Source organism: Dendroctonus ponderosae, unplaced genomic scaffold (assembly GCF_020466585.1).
Source record: "Dendroctonus ponderosae isolate FM_Combo_2020 unplaced genomic scaffold, Dpon_F_20191213v2 Dpon_F_20191213_1, whole genome shotgun sequence".
Lineage (NCBI taxonomy): Eukaryota > Metazoa > Arthropoda > Insecta > Coleoptera > Curculionidae > Dendroctonus > Dendroctonus ponderosae.
Window position 1 is genome coordinate 4,413,683 of NW_026017110.1, and position 21,729 is coordinate 4,435,411.

General features: G+C 35.0%; 1 protein-coding gene and 1 long non-coding RNA gene across 2 annotated transcripts in view; one reads left to right on the forward strand and one right to left on the reverse strand.

The window, feature by feature from the left end:
• Positions 1 to 21,729, reverse strand: part of LOC109533338 (carbonic anhydrase-related protein 10) — a 119,445-nt gene that overhangs the window by 88,166 nt on the left and 9,550 nt on the right. The window contains exon 3 of the mRNA XM_048663412.1: positions 1,537 to 1,587. Coding sequence (XP_048519369.1) covers positions 1,537 to 1,587 — 51 coding nt within the window. The remainder of the gene's footprint in view (positions 1 to 1,536; positions 1,588 to 21,729) is intronic.
• On the forward strand, positions 5,091 to 5,951 carry LOC125503330. The gene is made up of 3 exons (XR_007280747.1): positions 5,091 to 5,238; positions 5,302 to 5,469; positions 5,632 to 5,951. It is a non-coding gene; the product is annotated as an uncharacterized LOC125503330 (long non-coding RNA).

Sequence of the window (21,729 nt, forward strand, 5' to 3'; positions counted from 1 at the left end):
TTCAGGCAGCGGATCCTAACGAAGCAATCCGGCTATAAATGTAAAAGGCAGCAGCAAACTGAGTTGGGAAAATTATGAAACTAATTGCATGATGTCGACGGAAATAATATAAAATAAGCGTTCCAGTTACGATGCCAGTGTGAAATTTCAAACCTTGCCTTTGTTTCATTGCCGGAAAACAAGTTTCCGTTGCGAATATCAGCTCAGAGATACTGACTGGTTTCCGGTTTAGTGATGTCGTTTATTAGAGCAAAATGCCGGTGTCCAGATTCACTTTTTCATCTCTAATTATGATTTGATTCACACCTTGCTTGCTTCCGCTCACATATACATTCGCGACATAAATAATGTCGCTAATGTACAAATCACTCGGGATTGCTGTTAGCTGATAACGCTCCTAAAGAAAAACTCCTGCAAAGTTGTGAAACTTGCAATAATCGCGCAAACATGCTATAATAAATCAATATCGTCGCAGACATCATCAATTCGAAAACTTTAACAATATCTGCACCGCATAATCTTCCGGATTCGAGTATTGGAACATTTTGCTCGTTCGTCTCGGCTGTGCCAACTTTCTAAAATATGCCCGGCGCGACGATAATATTTATATATATAAGAACTCTGCGGCCGTTGAAATTCATAAATCAAAAAGTTTCCTCCGGGAGTTTTCTATTGTGCGCGCCTCAACAAAACAGAGCCCCCTCCAGCCCCTTGATATATGGCTTTTTTGACATAATGAAGGCAACTTTAAATGAATTAAAATCGGCGACTATTTAATTGTCGCCTTGAAGAAGCTCATGAGAAATTTAGTTAAATGGAAATTAAGTGTAAATTAAATTAACTGCTCTACGAGCTCGTATTGGTTAATTATGTTGCCGTTTGCTTTCTTTCTTTTTTGTTTTTGTTACTCCGTGATTTATTATTTCAGGTTTCTACATCAGCTACTTTTGAGATTATCCAATTAACTTGCCTCAAAATTTTCCGGGACTGATTTCGTTCATATCCGCACTGCTTGGCTCTGTTTTTACTACACTTTGAATGCTTTTTAGGTACTTGCTTCTATTCCCTTTTACAACTTCTCTATCTTTTTCTGGATGTTTTCAATAAGTTTTAGCTTTTCCGATTTTTCGTGTTGTCTTTCTTCTCCTGTATGTTAGATTCCCTAATTTTACATATGTTGGGCATAACAAATATTTTACAAACCAAAAATGAACTTAGCATTAATTCTTTCTCGTCCAAATTTTAAAAAGTTCTGTCGTACTACGACTGAGTAAGTTTCGGTTTAACATCATAAGAATGCAAGTTTTCACCATTAAAGCTTAATAACCATGCACTTGTTGGGACAATTTGTATATACGATAATAATCAATCATTTCTAGTTCAAAAATCGTATTGCGTTTTAAATTGTCCTAGCAAATTGTGAATAATATTTGAAACATTTCAGCAAGTTGGTAGCAATTCTCGATGGAGATGCTGGTCAAACGTGCGCATTTAAGGACATTTTGCAAGTCCTTCTATAGTCAAAGATGCACTTACCAGATATGCCATCGTAGGTCCACCATTCCTCCCAGCTGACTGCCTGTACAACTGCAACAGAAAAAACAGCAAGTTAGTCATCGTAGGCCGTATGAAACAGTTGGAAGCAGCTCTTATTCAGCAGGAATGGCAAAAATACCCGTCTATGAATAATCTGACGGGTTATGCGGAATATTAGCATAAACAAGTGAGTAGTGGGCATTAGCATATCAAAATAGTGCCCGGGGCGCGGCCACGTTATTGTGTTTCATTTCCGGCCGGTCGGCGCTCCACAAAGGAAGCAAATTTGATTTTTATCGCCCCCCGCTCTCTCTCTTTCCCTCGCTATGGTCTTACAAATTTACCTATTCGAATGAAATTGCATCGAATGTGCACGAATCGGAATTCGGTCATAATAATGCCTCTAGCTGTTAATAGTTCGATTTGGGTGCCATAAAGATGCCCAGTTAATAAAGCAATATGGCATATTCATGCCACTAATAGGCCTCATATGAAACTGGAAATATCATGAAAATTATATAGTGGTGCAGTTAATGGTTTTATACAAAAAGTTAGCTTTGCCTAGAATACTCAAGTTTCAGCTAAACAGCAAAATACACATTTAATTTGTATGTCCTTTGCTTCAGTGTCCCACTTGAACACGCTTCTCAATGGTTCTATCAAGATTTGATATGGAGGATTATACAGCTACATCAACATCAGCCCTGCTAGTCAATTTTTAAAATGACTACACCATATTTGTATAGCTTGGTTTTCACTCTCAAGTGTGTCTTTTTAATGCTAAATAAATTAAAAGTCTCAACGTCTTAAAATACAAGCCAAACAGTGCGAGATTGGTAGGTCCTGCAGGGTTAGATCAATCAGCTTTACAACCTCAATTTTTAAATTTGGCCCCAAAATCGGGACATCAAAATATAAGACCAAGACTCTCCCAAGATCATCCGGTCATTCGGTTTTAAGCATGGGTTACCCCGGCAGAAAACTATAAAACTAAACAAAATGTGGGCATTACGGTAATCCGATATTGAATTAAATAATTAATCCGCATTAAATCTGAACTCGTAGCATTAAATATGATGAATAAAAAGATGGGTCGTTTTTAAGGCTTAATTAACCGGAAACATTAAATTAGAAACCAAAGCTACAGTCATAAATAAAACATTATTTAAAATGTGATCGGTTCCAGATGTTTTTCTTTTCTTTCAGATTACCTGAATCAGGGGCAGGTGATTTTAATATTGGCAAAATAAAGTTAGTTAGTCGTCGATATTGCCTACATAAAATTGCTTCTTGATCGACATAGTTAATGTTTGTGCCCTTCTGTTGGTTTAAGTACAGGTTAAGTTTGTCTCATAGAGTAACCCTTTTCACTGTACCTGAATATACAAATATTAATATTTTCTAGCATTTATTTATAATTTCCTTAATACCCATTTATATTTAAATTACTTTTAATTTTTGATCCAGTTTTTGGTAAATTTCGTATTCAAATGGTATAAGCTAATTAATGTGTTTATTATGCACATTCGATAAAACAGTAAAATCTCAAGTGGTAAATACATTTCGGTGAATTGTTTCCATTGTATACTGTAATAATTATTATTCCAATGTGCCTTGTCAAGGTTCTTAAATACAGTTGGTGTATAAACAGTAATATAATTTAATCCTTGCAACGAATCATGTCCATTATTAATAATTCAGTTTTTGTTGTGTTTTCTATCAGTAAAATTCTGTAAGCCGAATCAAAATATTTAAATATCTACAGCTTTCTGTAGATATTTCATTGTTATTATACTTTTGTTAGAATATGTAAACTACATGAAAATATATTCGGTTTCTCTGGATGAAGATCTTCCGGATATTGATAGACAATGAAAAAGAACTGGTCAACAATTTTCAATTACAAAAGAATTAAACTTATTAAAGTAGCAAATAGTCTGAGATTTTTTAATTGTACATATTATTTATTTATTGGATATATAGGGTAATTCAAAATTGGCGTCAGTCTTTTTAAGGGGTAACAGGGGCTCACTTGGAAGGGAAGAGAAAAATAAAGACATTTTTTTTCGATAATTTCTAGAAGATATTAAGAGTTGACAATGGAATTTAAACTTTATTATAAAGCATTATTTTGACAGGGTTCCATGTTTAATTGGAAGCATATTGGAATACTTAAGAAGAGAAGTATAAGGAATACTTAAGAATTACGAACATTTTTGATATTAAAAAAGTTCTCTTCTACAATTTTTTTGTCATTAACAGAAACAGACAAGTGGATAGCCCTTGTCAATAATAACAATAAATTGTCAAACTGTGACTTAGTTTGAATTTCCTTTAACGAATTTGCGGATATGCGACTAGTTCAGGGGAAATGCTACAATAACATAGCAGAAGCTGAAAGAACTCACGCCAACAAAGGGCGAAGAGAGTGGTTCCAGGAAGATAGTGGACAACAATCGATGTTCGGGTTCCAGACACAGAGGAACAAGTATTGGACATAATTGCAGAAGAGCCTTTCAGTGGCACTCAGAACATTGTGCAACAACTGACACTTTCCCAGGCACCAAATCAATACCGGCAACATCCCTACCACGTATGTAAGATACACATTAAACCAATGGATTACTAAACACCGTTATAAATTGAGCAGGAGTTAATTAACCGAATACGAGAAGATKCTTGTGAAGAGTGCATAATAAGGTGATTACACAGCCACTTGTTTGTAGTTACAGACTCAAATGTATRTTTTTGTAATTTGCAAACAAATTAATAGTAATTCAACGAATCCTGTTGAATTTACCGTTTATCCTTGTCTATCTCATTGTCACTTTCTCTATTTATTCATGGTTACCGGAGTTTTAAATAATTACGAAGTAATAGGTATTTACGTAATGTTAATTAGACATATTACCTTGAAAAACATTGTTGCCGTTTTTCTAATATAGTTTTTTGCAAAATTATTAGTTTTTAATTAATAACAATTAATTTTTTTATTATTTTTCTGTACACCTAAAACTGATTTTACAGGGTGATGTGGAATCACCCTGTATATACATTTTGTATCGATTATTATTATCTTTTAATTTAATTATTATTCTTGTACATAAAAGCAAGACTTGCAAGAGTCTTGCTGCAAGACCAAGACCAATACAAAGGCTGCCGTTAATTTGCAAGACCCAGACCAAGACCATGCAAGTCTTGGTCTTGGTCTTGCTTTGCTCATCACTAAAAAAGCTTGTTTTTAGTTTAATGATGCAGTTAATGGGTAATTTTTGCTGCTTGCAATATCTCCAAACGATAGAGGTTAATACGAGTAGCACTAAAAAACCCAGTTTGAATCTGTGTTTCTTTGGAGTGCATTAGCTGATAAGCGCAATCTATACTTTCTTCAGTTTCATATAGTGTCATGTCAATTTTTAGATTTTAAAATAGAATTAAATGCAAGACTCGATCGAAACCAATCGGCAATGTCTAGAAAGAATCAGATAGTGCCAGTGTGTAAGTGGACCTCAATTTTAAATTTTAATAATGCAAATAGTATAGAGTACAAGTATATTAGTAACTAATGAACACAGGAACTTCCGAATGAACTTTAATATATAATGGGCCAACGATCGAGAAAATAGTATGTCGCGAAGCTAAAAGGGCGAAGAAATGAAGGTATTGTCTCAAATGGCTCTATTTTAATGAGACCAACGCAAGGTAATGTTCTGAAGCTGCGTCTTGCAAATGTGAAGTTAATAATCCATAAAATCACTTGAAAAGAGAACAGGCGCGACTAACCGACATCATTTGCGCGAAAAAGGGCACATTTTTGACGGATAATTAACTCACCTTTAGCACAGTTTATTACCCAGAAACTGACCTGGATATCTCTCCCACAAACCCGAACTTCATTCCACATACCTGACTGGAATATCCAGATGTAACTAGGTACGTTAACTAATAGGGACTCCCTTATTTTATTACTTTGTTTCTACGGCGGTCAGTCCTTGGGTTAGTGTAATTACTTTAGGGCTCTTCCACGGAGATTTATGTGTTGTTCGCTGTGCGATGGAATTTTTGAGGATTCTGCAGAAAATTTGAATCTTTCAGCGTCCACAACTGAACCAGCTGAACAAATTAAGCAAAGTGAGCCGTGGTGGTAAAGCTGGGGATTTGATGGCGTGGCCGGAAAAATTAACCCATCAAAAATTAATGTCAAGAAGCCGGGCTTTGCCATGGGGAATCGTTTTACTACCGCCAGCGAAACAAAAGATGATATTTTACGTCTTTTCTTAGGCAAAAACGATTTCTCCGAGCGAGATATGAATAATATGTTTGGGATTTGGATCTATATTTCAAACGGGCCGAGTCTGTTGCTGAAAACGCGAGCAGTTTTCCTTTGAATAAATTTGCGATTTTGCTTCATTTGCCATAGTTTTTCATTGTCAACCAAGGCTGGTGTTTTTGCAAACATACGCAAGATTATTTTAATATTTAACCCCCACGTTTGTTTTGCTTTTGGCTTCCGCGTGTTTACATAAACAATAAGAATCCTGCTTCATTAATATAATTTTTTCAAAGAAAAATTCCCGCAAGCCATCTCAAGTAATAAATTATTTACTTGAAACCCCCAGCTCAGCCCTCAAATAATTTCCTTTGGATTACTCGAAAGTTGTATCCAACTAGTTCATAGTTAAGGAGAATGTTCGGATGCTTCGGGGACCAAAAGTCATACATTCGTCCCAGGACTGCAATGACCGAGCAGCAATATTGACTAGTGTCCTGGCCATGTAAATTTCAAATATCTGTCTCCAGAGACCTACCTATATTGCATATTTTATTTCAAAATGCAGCCATATATTATGGCCATCAAAAGTGGGCCACTGGCGATCGTTCGAAGGTGAAGTACACTGTTTTTATTCGCATGGAGTTACTAAGAAGAGCATATAACACTAGCGCCATATAGTCATTAGAATATTTCTGACAGAATTTTTTTTTAATCCGATACACTGTATAAATTCGTACTTTTTGGGAGATATTCATATAATGACGGTGGAAATTGCCAGAAAAGCCCCAATAGAACAACTAATCGATATAACATAAATTACAAAAGGAAATTTAAATTCTCTTTTTCGAGCCCAAGTTTGAGCATTCAACAAAATTAGAATTTCAAAATTTGATACCGCTCATGCTTTAGCTTTAAGCACTTTCTAGTATGAAAGTATAATATATTGCAAAATCTCAGGAAGCAACCTCAAAAATCCAGCAGCTGAAAACACATACGAGAACTTGAAACGAAGAGAGAGCAACATTCAAGTTCCCTTCAATTCTCATATATTTTTTCCAGTTTTGCTTTTGGCGTGAAAACTGCTGCTATTTCCGAGCCCGAAATTCCATTTACTGGATGCAATTTTTTATTTTCTATCCAGTGGTGTAGAAGCGAGCGCGCTAGCTCAATTTGTCCATTAGATATGAGCAAAAACGAAGCGTCATGTTCGAAACGATGGCCGTTTCTTGTGTCGAAATGTGTAATAGTCAAACGTTCGCCGTTCTGTGAAATTTTCCACTATTTCCCAACTAAGGATTCACTTAGTGACTGGATTTTATAAATCTAAGTCCTTGGTGGTGGAAGTGGTCCTCGACAATTTGATGAAAGACATGCGTTAATAACACCAAATTTCCGTCTCGATCGATGGACAAGTGACAAAAAACACGAAAAGTATTGCGTCACTGCTAAAAAAGCGTTCCTGTAATCTGGGACATTTTATATTCAAAAAGCTACTTGTGGGACACCTAATCCAACCAGCGAATAAATGCTTGATTATTGTTCAGACACTCACTGTGCCCCCTTGAAGTTAACATACATCAACTTTTAATGATTATGCAGTTTGCTGTGGTTATCAAAAACTTTCAAGCCGCTGGGAAATAAAGGTTGTTTAGTGGGCTCTTGTGGTGCATTTATTCTCTTTTTGCACGCCATCGTTCGTTCATTAAGAGCCCTTGCAGAAATCCTCGGCCACGTTAATTGACCAATCGAAAAGCGCTAATCTGTAATTAATCTCGTTAGGCACATATATCGTCGACACTTATCCTCGACATGTCGGAGCGTCCTAGAGAAAAAAAACACGAAAAACCTCGATAATCCCGGATTAAAAATGAGATACACAGCAGGATCTCTGTCGTGTCGCCAAATAATCCGGCTTAAACCGACAAAATATGGCGGTTTAGCTTTTAAAATTTTCAGGGATCTGTTGAACGATAAATCAATCGGTTTGCTCGCTCAGTGTTATTCATATGGATGTATTTGTGTTCGGGATATAGAACGTGTTGATTTTGATTGATCAAGTCAACAACTCCCATTTAGCTCTATGATTCCCAATGTTATGACAGCAGAATTCAGATTTCCTCTTGCAGAACGACAAAGTATGCAATTCTGTGAGCGGCAGGTTTTCAGTAAGTGCACAGAAAATATACTGGCAAACTTAATCTCTCTTCATAAATTTGGAACTAGAGACCAGAAATTTTGAAATAATCCACGGATCCACCTGGTTGCCTAATCATTTCACGTTCACTTCACCTGAGTATAAGAATCCAATTGGAGAAACATTTGCTGTTAGGCATGGGTAACTCAATGAATTTTTAGGAGTTGGCGCAGTGCCACGCAATTGGCTACTTGTTTTTAGATTTATTTTAACAAAACATCTATCAATAATATATATATAAATAATCTTTATTTCCTATAGAAAAAGCCTATCGACCCAATCGGTCTTTCTGCCCTACCAATAATATTTTTACAGTTCAAAATTTCAGAGTTTTCCAGTTTTAGCAAAGTTACTCTTTTTTCTAAAGGCTCAATTTTCTAAAGATTCACTTAAAAATACTGACTGATCTTAACGTATTTTTCTCGAAAAATTATGAAATACCTTTTATTAGATCACTGGCCTCCTTCGTCGCTTTGTAAAACGTTTTGAAATCTCTTTCCAGCTTCGAATTTGGGACAAAAATCAAATAATTTCTACCAAAAAACGAACTGAATARGCAAAAGTTTATAATAAACTATTTGGAAAACTCGTCACTTCCATTCTTCTGTAAATAGTAGAGCTTGTTAAAAAAATAKATTTTTAAGTTTTGACTGATTTTTTTTGCTTAACTTTCTACTCGAAAAACGCTCTATTTCGTAGAGTGTTAGTTAAAAATACTGACGATCAGGATATATTTTACGCAAGAAAATATAAGATATATTTATAGCTTTGCAGGAATTTTACAAACGTTTTTTGGAGTCGAATTCAGGACAAAAACGAAAATAAATTTTATCCCTTTTTTTCCCGAAAACCATTAAACCATTAAGGTTTTCGCAAACACCGATCACAAAAATAAAGGTTTTAAATCAAAAACGCAAAAAAATATAATTTGCTGATTATTTTCTTCTTTTCTGACAATAATGTGGTCTTTGCAGCCGAAAATGACAAAATTCATTTTGCTAGGAAATTTGCCTCATTTATCGGTTTGCAGGGAACTTTAGAAAACTCTTTTTAGCTTCAAATTTGGCAGGAAAACCAAGTAATTTTATTCAGTTTTTCACCGAAATTTATTAAGATTATCTTGGAAAAACGACCCTAGAGCAACAAAAGTTTCAATAAAATTTCAGGTCATTCTAGTTTAAGCAACGTTGTTTTAAGCAATACCTTCTACGCAAAAAGCGCATTATTTTCAAGTTTCCCTTAAAAATACTGACAATTTTCAGGTATTTTCCGCGAAAAATTATGAAATAAATTTTATTAAAATACTCGCCCCCTTCGTCCCATTGTAAAAAATTTCAAAATCCCTTTCCAGCCTCGAATTTAGGACAAGAATAAAATAATTATTCGAGACTTAAGACGCAACTTATTCGAGATAAATTAATTTTCAAAACTCAGCTTTGACATGCAAAAAAATGTACTTTTTGCAGTTTTCACCTGAGCACTATGGGCACATTTTGGTCTGAAAACTACCCAACTGTTCAAGATGATAGTTCTTCTCTTAACGAATTAATATCAGAAGCGCGCACAAACTCAGCTTGCTAGAAGCAACCAACCTGCTGTTATCCAGCTATTACAAAATTGCAAATCCAAACAAAATGTAAGTTTAGTAAAATAGGTAAACAAAGTTAAAAAGCTGCTTTTAAATTTTATTCCGTTCCGTAACATCGCATTATTATTATTATCCACTTTTCCAGAGCCCTTCGAATGTGCATTCGAGTAAAATGTGAATTTGTTTTGGAGATGCGCACGAGATTTAGAGAATGCCACTTAACAATAACATTCAGAAACCTGAATCTCCAATATTGGATACCTAGCAAAGGGCCGCTGGAAAGATACTTTTTTATTCGCATATCTGATTAAGTGCTTTTCAAAAAGCTCTCTCTCTCATTGGAAAGCATTTTTCCTGCAATTTTCCAGCACATTTAATTTAGCAACACTGCACGAGCCCTTTCTTCGTTTAATACCGAGAGAAAGGGTCCATTATTCAGGATCTGATGTTCCCAGGTTCGTTTCGTCCCTCGCTCATTAACTATCATTTCCTCCTAATCGAAAAAGTTTTTTAAATAAATCCCGGATTCCCCGGATCTTTTCGATATCGCATTTTTCCACCTTCGGGAATCGGCTACTTTATATTGTGTTGCTGGATGAAAGCTCTATATTCAGCTGCTTTATTCAGCGAAAATAAAAATAACACTTTGCTAATGACCGCTTTTGAATATCTTGAAAATTAACTGTGAAATTCAGTTCATTACCAAATACGTACATACATACTGAGCCTAAATCACTAATATATAACATTAATCTGAACATTTGATTATTTCGATGTTTTGGACGCAAAGAAATATACATTTTTGTAATTATACCAACACACTGCTGATGAGCATGGCGCAAAACAATCAAAAACTGTTCAGAACTCAACGAATCAAACTAGTGGCAGTGGAAATGCTAAACACAAGAGGTGGTATTGCGGCCGGAAAACTTTTCCACTTTGAAGCGGCATAAAAGCGAACTCGAATAAGAAAACCTGTAATAAAGAACCTTGGAACTCAATTATACAATGAATTAGAGATTCCTCTAAGGAGATGGTAGCAACTATCTTAGCAGACGTAATTGGCTTTCGAAAGAGCGGAACGTTTTCCCATTTTAAAGCGTCCTAGCACTTTGACTAGTTTCATCAAGTTCAGTAAGTAGAAGGATTTTTGTGAAGGCAGTTGTTCCAAAGCTTTAACTAGGAAGCAACAGGCGAAAACAGCTTCTGAATTATTTCGCATCGGAAATTTATTGAGCTAACTTGGACATTCTTGCTTGGTTCATTCCACCAAAGTACTGAGGAAATTGTCCATTTCCTTCTCATGGTTTCGAAATTTTTCGAAATTGAACGAAACCAATTTCCCTGTGGTTTAAATTATGAACGCGTTTAAGGTGTTTCTGACCGGTTTATTCGCCCTTGAATGCTATTCATAACAAGACTATACGGGGCAATCAACAAATAACCAATATTTTGTATGTTTGACATTTTCCAGTTATTTTCGTTTTTTGTTTTCGGCACCAACTGCAGATGCTCTASTATGAAAGTGCAATRGAGCTACTTTAAAAAATCGCACTTTATCGAAAATTTAGGGCCTCTAAAGATGCCCGTGCGTAAACTTTCCAAAAATCCACCTCAAATTTTTTTTAGCTAGATTCTTACAGAACTTGGAGTTGCTTTGGAACAAAGAACTTGGCAACATCTCATGAGTAGTATCATTGTCTTATATCGGAAGAGAGAATTATTACTTGGCATGTTTTAAATAGAGTTGCACTGAGGCAGCTCGATTACCCTACGGCGCTGACCTAATTCAGTGCTTTTGCAATGTGTTTTTGCATTTATCTCCAAACCTCTCCCATTGCATTTTCAAACAACGTCTTTCCTTCAAGTATGAAAACATCCTGCTAAAAAGCAAACTTCAATTAAATTGCACGCACTGTAAATGCACTTGATCAAAAGCACTCAGGCCATGAATATGTGGGCTTAAAATTTTAAATCCCTCAACTTCATTGCATCAATTAAAGCTCAAATACATCGCGAATGCATGAATGGAGACCGTGATTTTCCAAACGTGCAAATCACCGTTTAAAGTCGTGATTATTTGAAATGGGCGCAAATACCTTTATTAAAACCCAATATCGCTTCATTACGGCATTTTTCCTTAAGCAAAAAAAAACATTTTACGTGTATACATGCTGATTACAACACGGGAGGGTTCCTTAAATCGGATCGATCTCCGTTAAGATCCGCTATAATAAATGCGGCCCTCAAAACACGCGAACAAATTACGGACTAATCATTCTCGCATTTTCCATTGTATTTCCTTTCCGCGAGGAAAAAAGGAGAAATAGCTCTTATTTACAAGTCCAATTTCAATGGGCTATTTTTAGCTAAACTGCCACCGCACAGGGCTGGGGGTTGAATATGGTTAATTTACAGATCAACTTGGTCATTTGTTATCGAAAAACGAATTTTTTTTGCAAAATTGCATAACTACTAATAAATTTGCAATACGCTTCTTCTGAAGAATTCCCTAAGTTGTGCTTAGAAAGTGCACATTTGAAAACACCAAAATTGATAAACCTGATTGAGCAAAGGTTGGAAAAAATAAATTAAAGTTTCATTAGACATTTTACGTAGTAAATTTTTTATTTTTCTTTTCTTTCTACTTTTATTTAGGATTAAAGCAATCAATACTTTACTTATCTTAATTGAGGTAAATTGTCTTGAATCAGTTAACAAATTGCTCCTGTATTTACGTTGTTACAGATTTGGAAATATAAATACACGAATTATTTCAAACAGAATCTTCCACAGTAAATTACTACATATTTTCCTTTTAAGACAGAAGAAAATTGCCTAATTTTAAGTCCGAATTTGCAAAAAGTCACGGTATATTAATGAAGTGGCAAATTTTGTTTGTCCCATAAGTTTAGTCGATTAATTGAGGTTCGAAAATGCTTCAAATGGAAAGGAAAAACTGGCACTGACAAGAACTCTTCCAAAAATGTTCAATAGAAAGCACCCCCTAAACTATCTTTCTTTTGGTCGATTATTATTAAGTGGACTGGAAGAGTTGAAGTTCTTCCAAATCTAATTACTTGAACAACGTATAATACTTTTCCAATCAGCCCTAATAAGGCTACGAAACAATCAAGTCCCTTTCAAAGGCTAATAATAGTTTCGATATTTTCGTTAATGCACCTTCAACTCCATTATGACTTTAATAGAATAATTCAGTCTCCATTATACTTTCCACAACATTAGTTTGGCTAAGTTCAGAGCTTATACTTTTCCTAATTGTTGCCAGGCACGAATTTCAATTATCATTTCCAGTCATTTATGATGGTAAAAGTTCGCGACCAAAAGTGCCCAACTTTGAAATTGGAAAGTTGCTCGCAGGGGTAATTGGTGCGGTTTAAAAGGTCCGAGCATAACATACAATATATTGCGAGTTTTTCGCTGCATGCATATCGCCATGCAAAAATTCCCGGCTAAAATCTTAAGTGTTTATAATTCAAAGGACAAAAACTGCTTTTACAAAGAAGTTGAGACAGCTGTTCCATAATGCACGACTTTTTAAGCAGTTTATTGTTGTACGAGGCTTATGTAACTTCGAAGAGGAGCCACTTTAAAGTGGCTGAAAGCTTCAGGCCAAAGGTGTGCACATTTTCCATGGGTGGAACTTCTAACGAAAGCATTTAGAAACATTTTTGATCTGCATTTTCACTACAGAAAGCTTATTTTGTTTTATACAGTTAGATAAGCATACCAGTTTGGGGCTCTTTAATTCTTAACAGTTGGCCTTTTCAAGCCGGAAAGTAACAAATCCAAGAAAGCGACAAAAGAATCGAACAATGCGAAAATGCACTGCTAAATGAAACGCTACGTAGAGTGCTGTTATGTCCCGTTCTGGATTTGTTGCTTCAGGCCAAGCCTAACTGATGAGAACTAATGGGTTCGAAACCGGTATCGGGAGTGCCTGCTGCAACTGGTGCAGAAAACCGATTTTATTTAATCGCTTATTGCAGTACCATTTTCTTAAAACAGGTCAAGGTCAGGTCAGTGTAACTCAAACATCAAGGTCAGTGTAAATCATCTACGTTTCTAAATTATTAAAACGACTTTTTCTTTTGTTGGGTCTCCAGTCTAATGTAAAATTGTAACATTATTACTGTCCTTGATATTATTCGATAATTCAAAGAGCATTGGAAGGATAAAACACGACGTTTCGGTTGCAAATACGGCAAGCATTCTAAAGGGATATAGTTCAAGCAGAACTGGTCATCGTTTTAAGAACTTTTCTTGTAAATGCAAGTAAAAGGATTTAAATCAAAACCTATCTGGGTGATCCAATAACAGACACAAATTTACTATAAAAAATTTAGAAAGGCGATTCATACGTTTGGTTGAAAATGTCCATCTGCAGTAGAAGTGTGATAAACGGTTATTTTTCTGTAACGGGCTACAACGTTCCAGTTCCACTTTGGTAATAGGTTTCAGAATGCGGTTCCAAAACAAACAAAACAAGTTTTCTTAAATTTTTCATTAAAAATACAGAATGATGATGATATATAAAGATTTCCTTTATTAAAAATATAATTCTTAACATTGGTAAACTAAAAATAAAATATTCTAAAATCAAAAACAAAACATGGGTCAGAAGTAACTAATGTTTTTTTTCTAATAAATTTTTTTGGAAATGCTTTTTACTGAGTCTAGTTCTTTGCTCGTTTATGATAGCACCCGCTTTAGAAAATAATTTTTCGCATTTCGTTTCACAATAACATTAAATAATCCACAATAACAACAAACAGAAATGCGTGTTTGGTCAACCAGGACGAAGTATTACTCGAGTTAATTTTGGTACCACCAAAAAATAATTTTAAAAAAATATGTTGACCTTACAACGTTTATTACTATTTAAATAACTTTCATTTCATCTCTGACTGAATTTATATTTAAAAATGGCCAGCTTGCTTAAATGCAGTTGCACATTCTGCTTAAAACGTTTGTTATTTTATATTTCAACTGTGATGGAATTTATGTATTAGACTCTTAGTTTGCTCATAGCTCATATGCAAGTGCACATTCTCCTTAGTTTGCTGGTAATGGTCATATAACTCCCGAGCTAAGTTTCTTGAGAGAAATCCTTTTTTTTAAGATTTATTACAGAATGTCAGAAAACTAAATACCTATAGACTAAAAATGCTGAATTATATCAATGCAGCAACTAAACAAATTTTCGCTGGTTCTTAGAGAACTGAACAGTAATTCTTATCAACGAAAAGTGATACACAATCATCAAGACAACGCGCAACTAGATACAACATATTTTCCGTTGACAAATGGTTACTAAAACTGCTGCAACTGGATAGAGCGCTTTGCGAACCACATCGGTTCTGTGCTGACGCTAACCACTTTTTCAGGTTTATGAGATGGTTCCAAACACAACGGTTTAAATTGGCAAACGGCTGCAGCGGGTGCGAAGTGCGCACAACTGTTCGGTTTTATGAGGCGGTTCCAAAAAAAACCGGTTAAATCGGCTAACTGGAACTACGGTTCCAGTTACACGTTTGGAACACTGTTATTTTTGCGGTTACGTTAAATACCGACCATCCCTAATCTGCAGCGCCTTTTCGCTGTATTGCAAACATGTGAAAACTAAGAAAAATTTTAGATTTCTCAGATTTCAAAACATTTTAATCAAAGCAACTCCAAATTGCAAAATCAAGCGAAACATACACTAGACCCCGGCTAGTTTACGGTCGCTGACGAAAATGCACCACTATTGCCGCCCTTTCTGAATTATAAACACTGAACTAAGTACATGAGCTCAGTCAGGGAGGGGCTGCCTAAGGGCAGCTTAGTTTTAATATCTTCTAAGCCGTAAAAAGTGTGAAAATATGGAAGCCAGCTGGTGCTAAACAAGTAAATTGCTCAAAAATGTTATCTTAAAATGTCTTAATCGCTTCATAGGGCCCGAGACATTTTTAACGTCAATTTTCGTCGTGTCCGCCCTGAAGGACCTCCACCTTGGCTCGTTGGGAATGTAGAAAAACTGTCGGGAATTTATTGGCTCATTAACTATGGCACTAAAGAGCTATTAAGGATGATGGAAATGTGTTTTCGCAGTCAATAGCTCGCTTAGGGATTATAATGCAAAAGGTGAAAAAAAATCTACCATCTATGGCAATGTGAGCTTTCTATATTAGCAAATGATTGTACGAATACAGAACTGAATGCTTCGTTTTATTTCACTGGATTGGCATAGTTTTTTAAATAAAACCATATAATAAAACAAAAAATAAATATTTCCACCCAAATTAAATCGCCAATTAAAACCATTGGAGAAGTTTCATGTTCAAATTGATATAGCTTTGTGGTGTTTTTGTTCAGTTGAAAAAGCTCGAATTTCGCATCGAAAAAAACCCACGACATTTACTTATCATTATTCGACGACACACGGTAAAATCCTCACGGCATCTAATGTGTCTGTTGGTTTCCCGTGGGACTTCGAACGGGCCCCGTATTTCATCATTAAGTTCAAAAGTTCCAAGTGGAAAAACGCGTTTCTCTTAACTTTACATTGTCTCCAAGAGGAGGGCCGCAAGGTGCTTCCATCCTTTTTGTTCTTTATTGTTTTGTAATACATTTCCTTCCTCATAAATGTCCGACCTAACGTGGCTGATGAGAATATATTGGGCACGTGTATGTGTGTGTGTGGCTTTATAGAAAGATTTTAGGTGGTAACTTTCGCATCAGGAATAAGCAACTTCTGGCGTTTGTCTGCAGTGGCGTTGGTAGTGATTTTCACATACCCTTCTGTTGTTTCAAGTAGGAAACAAGCAATCGGTCTCAAGAGGCTTAGAAGAGGATCCCTCCAGTTCCCAGGGAACCACTCCAGGCAAATGGCTTAGCGTAATTCTGGTGCGTTACAGTTATTCGGTCCAGCAATGTTTTTCAAGTGAGTCGAATAAAGAAAACGGTTTATGGCCAGTTGAATGGCTCTCATTTCCCGGCCGAAGAACTATTGGCGACTTTTCGCCTGCAATGCAGCCCTTAAACTATTCATTACTTTCCGAATTTCTATGTTAGAGAAGCCACTGCGAATATTTCACCTTACAGTGGCGTTTCTTGTCAGGTAATCTTGCAATCTGTCTTTTTTTTTAATTTAACAATGGTAATTTCAGAAGAAGATGTACTTGAAAAGGTTTTGAATAAGGACTCTAGAATTGATTATTTTTCTTGATGGGATACTACCGACTCAATCACATTCAAATTAAGTATAATAACCAATTAAAGAAAGAGAATGTCGCAACATTAACAAAAATGAGGACAGAATCAGAGTTCTCAGCAAAAATTTGGAAAGATTGTAATTTTCACGGTTTACTGTCATACATGTGCATGAACAATACAGAATAAAAGTAGACGAAATATTCTACCCAAAAGAGACATGCCAAGAGGGAGAATCAAGACAAAAGCTGGGGAATTAAAAAAACATTCGGTGATGAAAATTGAGAAACATAAAAAGCGAGGACAAACCAAGTTACTACAAAAAAACTTTCGATTTATTATTTCCAGGTATTTCAATTAAATTTTTCAAGCTCTATTAATAACCATGGTGAATTATACAGGGTGTTTGGTCATTTATTAATAATATTTTAACATTTCTTCAAAATTTCAGAATTTTCCAGTTTTAGCAAAGTTACTCTTTTTTCTAAATGCTCAATTTTCAAAATAATCACCTAAAAATACTGACAATCTTAAGTTATTTTTCCCGAAAAATTATGAAATAAATTTTATTAGAACACTCGCCTCCTTCGTTGCTTTGCAAAAAGTTTTGAAATCCCTTTCCAGCTTTGAATTTGGGACAAAAGTCAAACAATTTTCTATCACAAAAAGGAACTGAATAAGCAAAAGTTTATAATAAATTAATTGGAAAACCCATCACTTCCATTCCTCTGACGACTGTAGAGTTTTACTTAAGAATACTGACGATTTAGATGTATTTTACGCCAAAAATTACAAGACATATTTATAGCTTTGTAGGAATTTTACAAAAAAATTCGGGACAAAAAGTCGAATTCGGGACAAAAACGAAAATAAATTTCTCCCGTTTTTTTCCCGAAATATCATTAAAATTTTCGCAAAAAACGGTCACCAAACTAAAAGTGTTTAATCAAAAACGCAAAAAACATTATTTTTAGATSAATTTCTTCTTTTCTGACAATAATGAACTATTCAGACAAAAATGACAAAATTAATTTTGCTAGAAAATTAGCCTCATGATGATCAACCGATTAGGTTTGCTGGGAACTTTAGAAAACCCATTTCAGCTTCGAATTTGGYASAAAAACCAAATAATTTTATTCAGATTTTCACCGAAAGTAATTAAGATTATCTTGGAAAAAACGACCAAAGAGCAAAAGTTTACAAAGAATAATTTGTAAAATTCGCCGCCCTCATCGCTCTGAAATTTTTTCAAGTTTCTTTAGAATTTCAGCTCATTCTAGTTTTTGCACAGTTGTTTTAAGCAATTCTGTCTACGCAAAAACAACGCATTAGTTTCTAGTTTTCCTTAAAAATRCTGACAATTTTCAGGTATTTTCCGCGAAAAATTATGAAATGAATTTTATTASAATACTTGCGTCCTTCGTCCCATTAAAACATAAAAAGGTTTCGAAATCCCTTTCCAGTTTCGAATTTGGGACAAGAATCAAATAATTTTCCTRAAGACTGTAGAGCTTGTTAAAAAAATWGTGGTTTTTTAGTTTMGACTGATTTTTTTGCTTTACTTTCCAATTAAAAACGCTTTATTTTGTAGAGTTTCACTTAARAATACTGATCTGGARGTGTTTTACTCGAAAAATTCACTTTTAGGTCAATATTTCTAAACAAAACTATCTCTAAACAGAGCAACAGTTTTTTCTKTAACTGTAAAATACTGGCAAATTGAGACTCTTTTATGCAAAAAAGTTAAAGATGGAAAAGTTATCTTGTCTTTTTCGACAAAATTTAGGTTTCCTCAAAAATGTCCMGAGAAAGCGAAAGCATATAATGAATGGAAAGCTCGTCACCCTCATMCATCTGAAAACATTTTAAATTTCTTCTGCGTAAAAGCAATATGTTGACAGCTTTTTTTTGTTAAATGCTGAAATTCCGTCATCGGCCATGAGTTAAAACCCATTAACAAATGAGTTAAAGCTGATTAACTCAGTGAGCGGCAACAACTCAAAAGTAACTCAACAGTGTTACTGGTCTCAAGTGGCACAGGTTCGAGTGTAAATCATTTTAAATAAAAAATTGTCACGCCACTGATTTTTTAAGCAATAAACCTGACGCTTCAAATTCCTGTTCAATTTTTTTCAAAACTGTTTTAAAACCAAACAAAGAACTTTTGAGGAAATAAATAGGCAACTCAGAAGAAAGTGAAAGAACTAAAAGAAAATAAATATGGTTAAACTAAAACTCGCAGGCTGCAACTCACAACAAAACAACTACTAAATCGACGAAGCACTTAGTGAACAAATTTATTGATGAAAAAAGCCAGATGGACAAGAAACAGAATAGGAAAAACACAGTAAGAGCTAACAGCATAACTCCTCAACACAGCCATAAACAATATAACAAAGAGGCGACTGAACCCCTAATTAAAAAACATAACAGAATCTATGAACAAACCACGTGAAGAAGAACAAAAATTACTATAGAAAACTATAAAAACTTGCCATTTTAGAAGAAACTATAAAAATCAATAACAATTGCAGAAGAAGGCAAAGTAATACACTGAACGCACGTGTGTACGTGGTTAGAGTGCACACGTTTACTAAAACCAGAATGGGAGAATTAAGATATAAAAATATAGGAATTTTGCAAGAATACAATACAGGAATCCAGGAGAAAGTACCATCTATAAACTGCACAAAGCATCTACTGAACAAATTTATTGATGAAAAACATACTGATAGATTAGAAGCAGAAGAGGAAAAACACAGTAAAAGCTAACAACCTAATTGCCCAACACAACCATAGACAATATCATAAAGAAGCGACTGAAACATCTACTCAAAAAAAAATATTGAAATCAATAAACAAATCATACGAAGAAGAAGAGCAAAGTAAAAAACTATAAAAAGGTTGTCACTACAAGACTTTGAAAACACTAAGTGAATTTTGAAAAAAAGGTAAAAAATACATTGAAACTTCGTGGGTTTACAGTCTATTCGTTTACTCAGTCCAGGAAATGTATTTTTATTGATATAGAAGAACAAGGAAAGCTGCACGACGGTGGGGTGTTGTGTAAAAAGATAGAAATTATAGAAAATAATATATCCAACTCTACGAATAAGAAAGGTTTAAAAACTTAAACAATTAAATGTTCAGACAGACGATAATAAAGAAAATGGGAAGCCATTAAGAAAATGTATGTAAGAAATTCAGAATGTATGTTAACTAATCAGGAATCGTAAATCCAAAAGCGAATTAGAAATTTATTTGCCAACCAACAGAAAAAACTTCTTAAACAAATTGGCGTTGATACAAGCAAAACAAAGATAAACAAATTTTTTCATATTTAGGTCGTTTTGGGGGAGAGCAGCTGGTTCTCAAGCTTAGAAGATCAATATTAAAATCTACATGGATTCATATAGAATTGTCTATTTCAATAGCTTCTTGAACCTCGCGCAAAGAAAATTGGTGTCGCCACTAAACTAAACACTTTGCAGCCATTCTATTCTATAAACAGTCCGGTCTGATATTTTCCCGTCACGTCTATATTATATCCCTCTCTCGGGGAGCCCCCATGCTACATAACTTCCAAGAGAACTTGAAACCTTTTCCGTTCGTTTCCGTTCTGTTTCCGCTGCACAACTTTTATTTTATTTTATTGATAAATATTACACAAGAAGAGAATCGTTACTTGGCTTCTATTGCCGGTGAAATTTACAGCTTTATTGCAGGTTGCCTTCTGGCTCCTAATGGCCCATAATCATTATCGAATTTCATCTAATTCACGTGGTAGATCGGCCGAAAAACGACACTCTGGCTGTATCGAGACGAAAAAAAAATGATATGCTAATATAAAGCCACGAAGTTTAATTAAAGCTTGTTTTAATTATTCTTTTTGATTAAGCGAGCCAGATGGCTTGGAATGCAAACTGAACAAGAAATATTTTGATTTATTATTCCTATTGTTCTATAACCCCCCGGAAAATGTTGAGGAAAAACTGTTTGCGCTCGGGAAGCTAAATTAATATCAGTCCATCCAGAAGAATGTTAGGATAAAGGTCGGAAAAATGCATGACTGTTGTCCAGTCTTCGATAGGACTTGCTTCAACAACAACAAGTTTCCTATTGATAAAAAGATGTAGAAAAAGTTAAAAGCGGAAAGAATGAGAAATACTATGTGGTCCGTGAAGAGCTAACTAGAGAAGATTTCAATCAAGCAAAGAAAAGGTATGGTAGAATAGAAAAATAGTGCGGAATAAATGTATGAAGATAATATTAAATACTTAGAGAGTAAAACAACCAACCGACCAACCAACCAAATACACATACAACAGGAACGTCCTATAAAGCAAATGCAGAAGAAAGTGAAACAACGCCTTACAGTAAAAAAGGGTGCTTTTATAACATGCTGATAGCGATACTTGAAAATATGAGAGAAACCTATTAATAAAAAAATTATCAGAAAGAAAGTTCACCATTGCAAACTGAATTTTTTCAAATTCAATGGACCAAAAATCCTAAGCGTCGATTTGCTTAGTTTAAAATACAATGGGCAATTTGACCGTTCCGGCCTCTGGTTCTATAATTACCAGGAAAAAGATACGGCATTCCCTAGAAAAGGCTCAATGGCCCTCTAGAAGCTCTAGTTTCAATCAGCTAGAAGAGGATTTGCCATCAGAACCACCCGACCCAAATCAAGCTCATACTGTTCTAGACGTTTTTAATTGGTACTCGAAAAATGGGCGCTTACTTGGCTCACTGATATAGCGTTTATTTTTAATTGCCCAGCCAGGCTTTAATACATTTTCAAGTGATTTGGAGGATCGAGAGCAGTGCTTGAATTAATTTTAAATAAAAACGGACCTTTGCTCGGTAAAATTATCGGAGGGTGGGCCGTAATTTATTTTCAAGATGGCTTTTATGACCCAA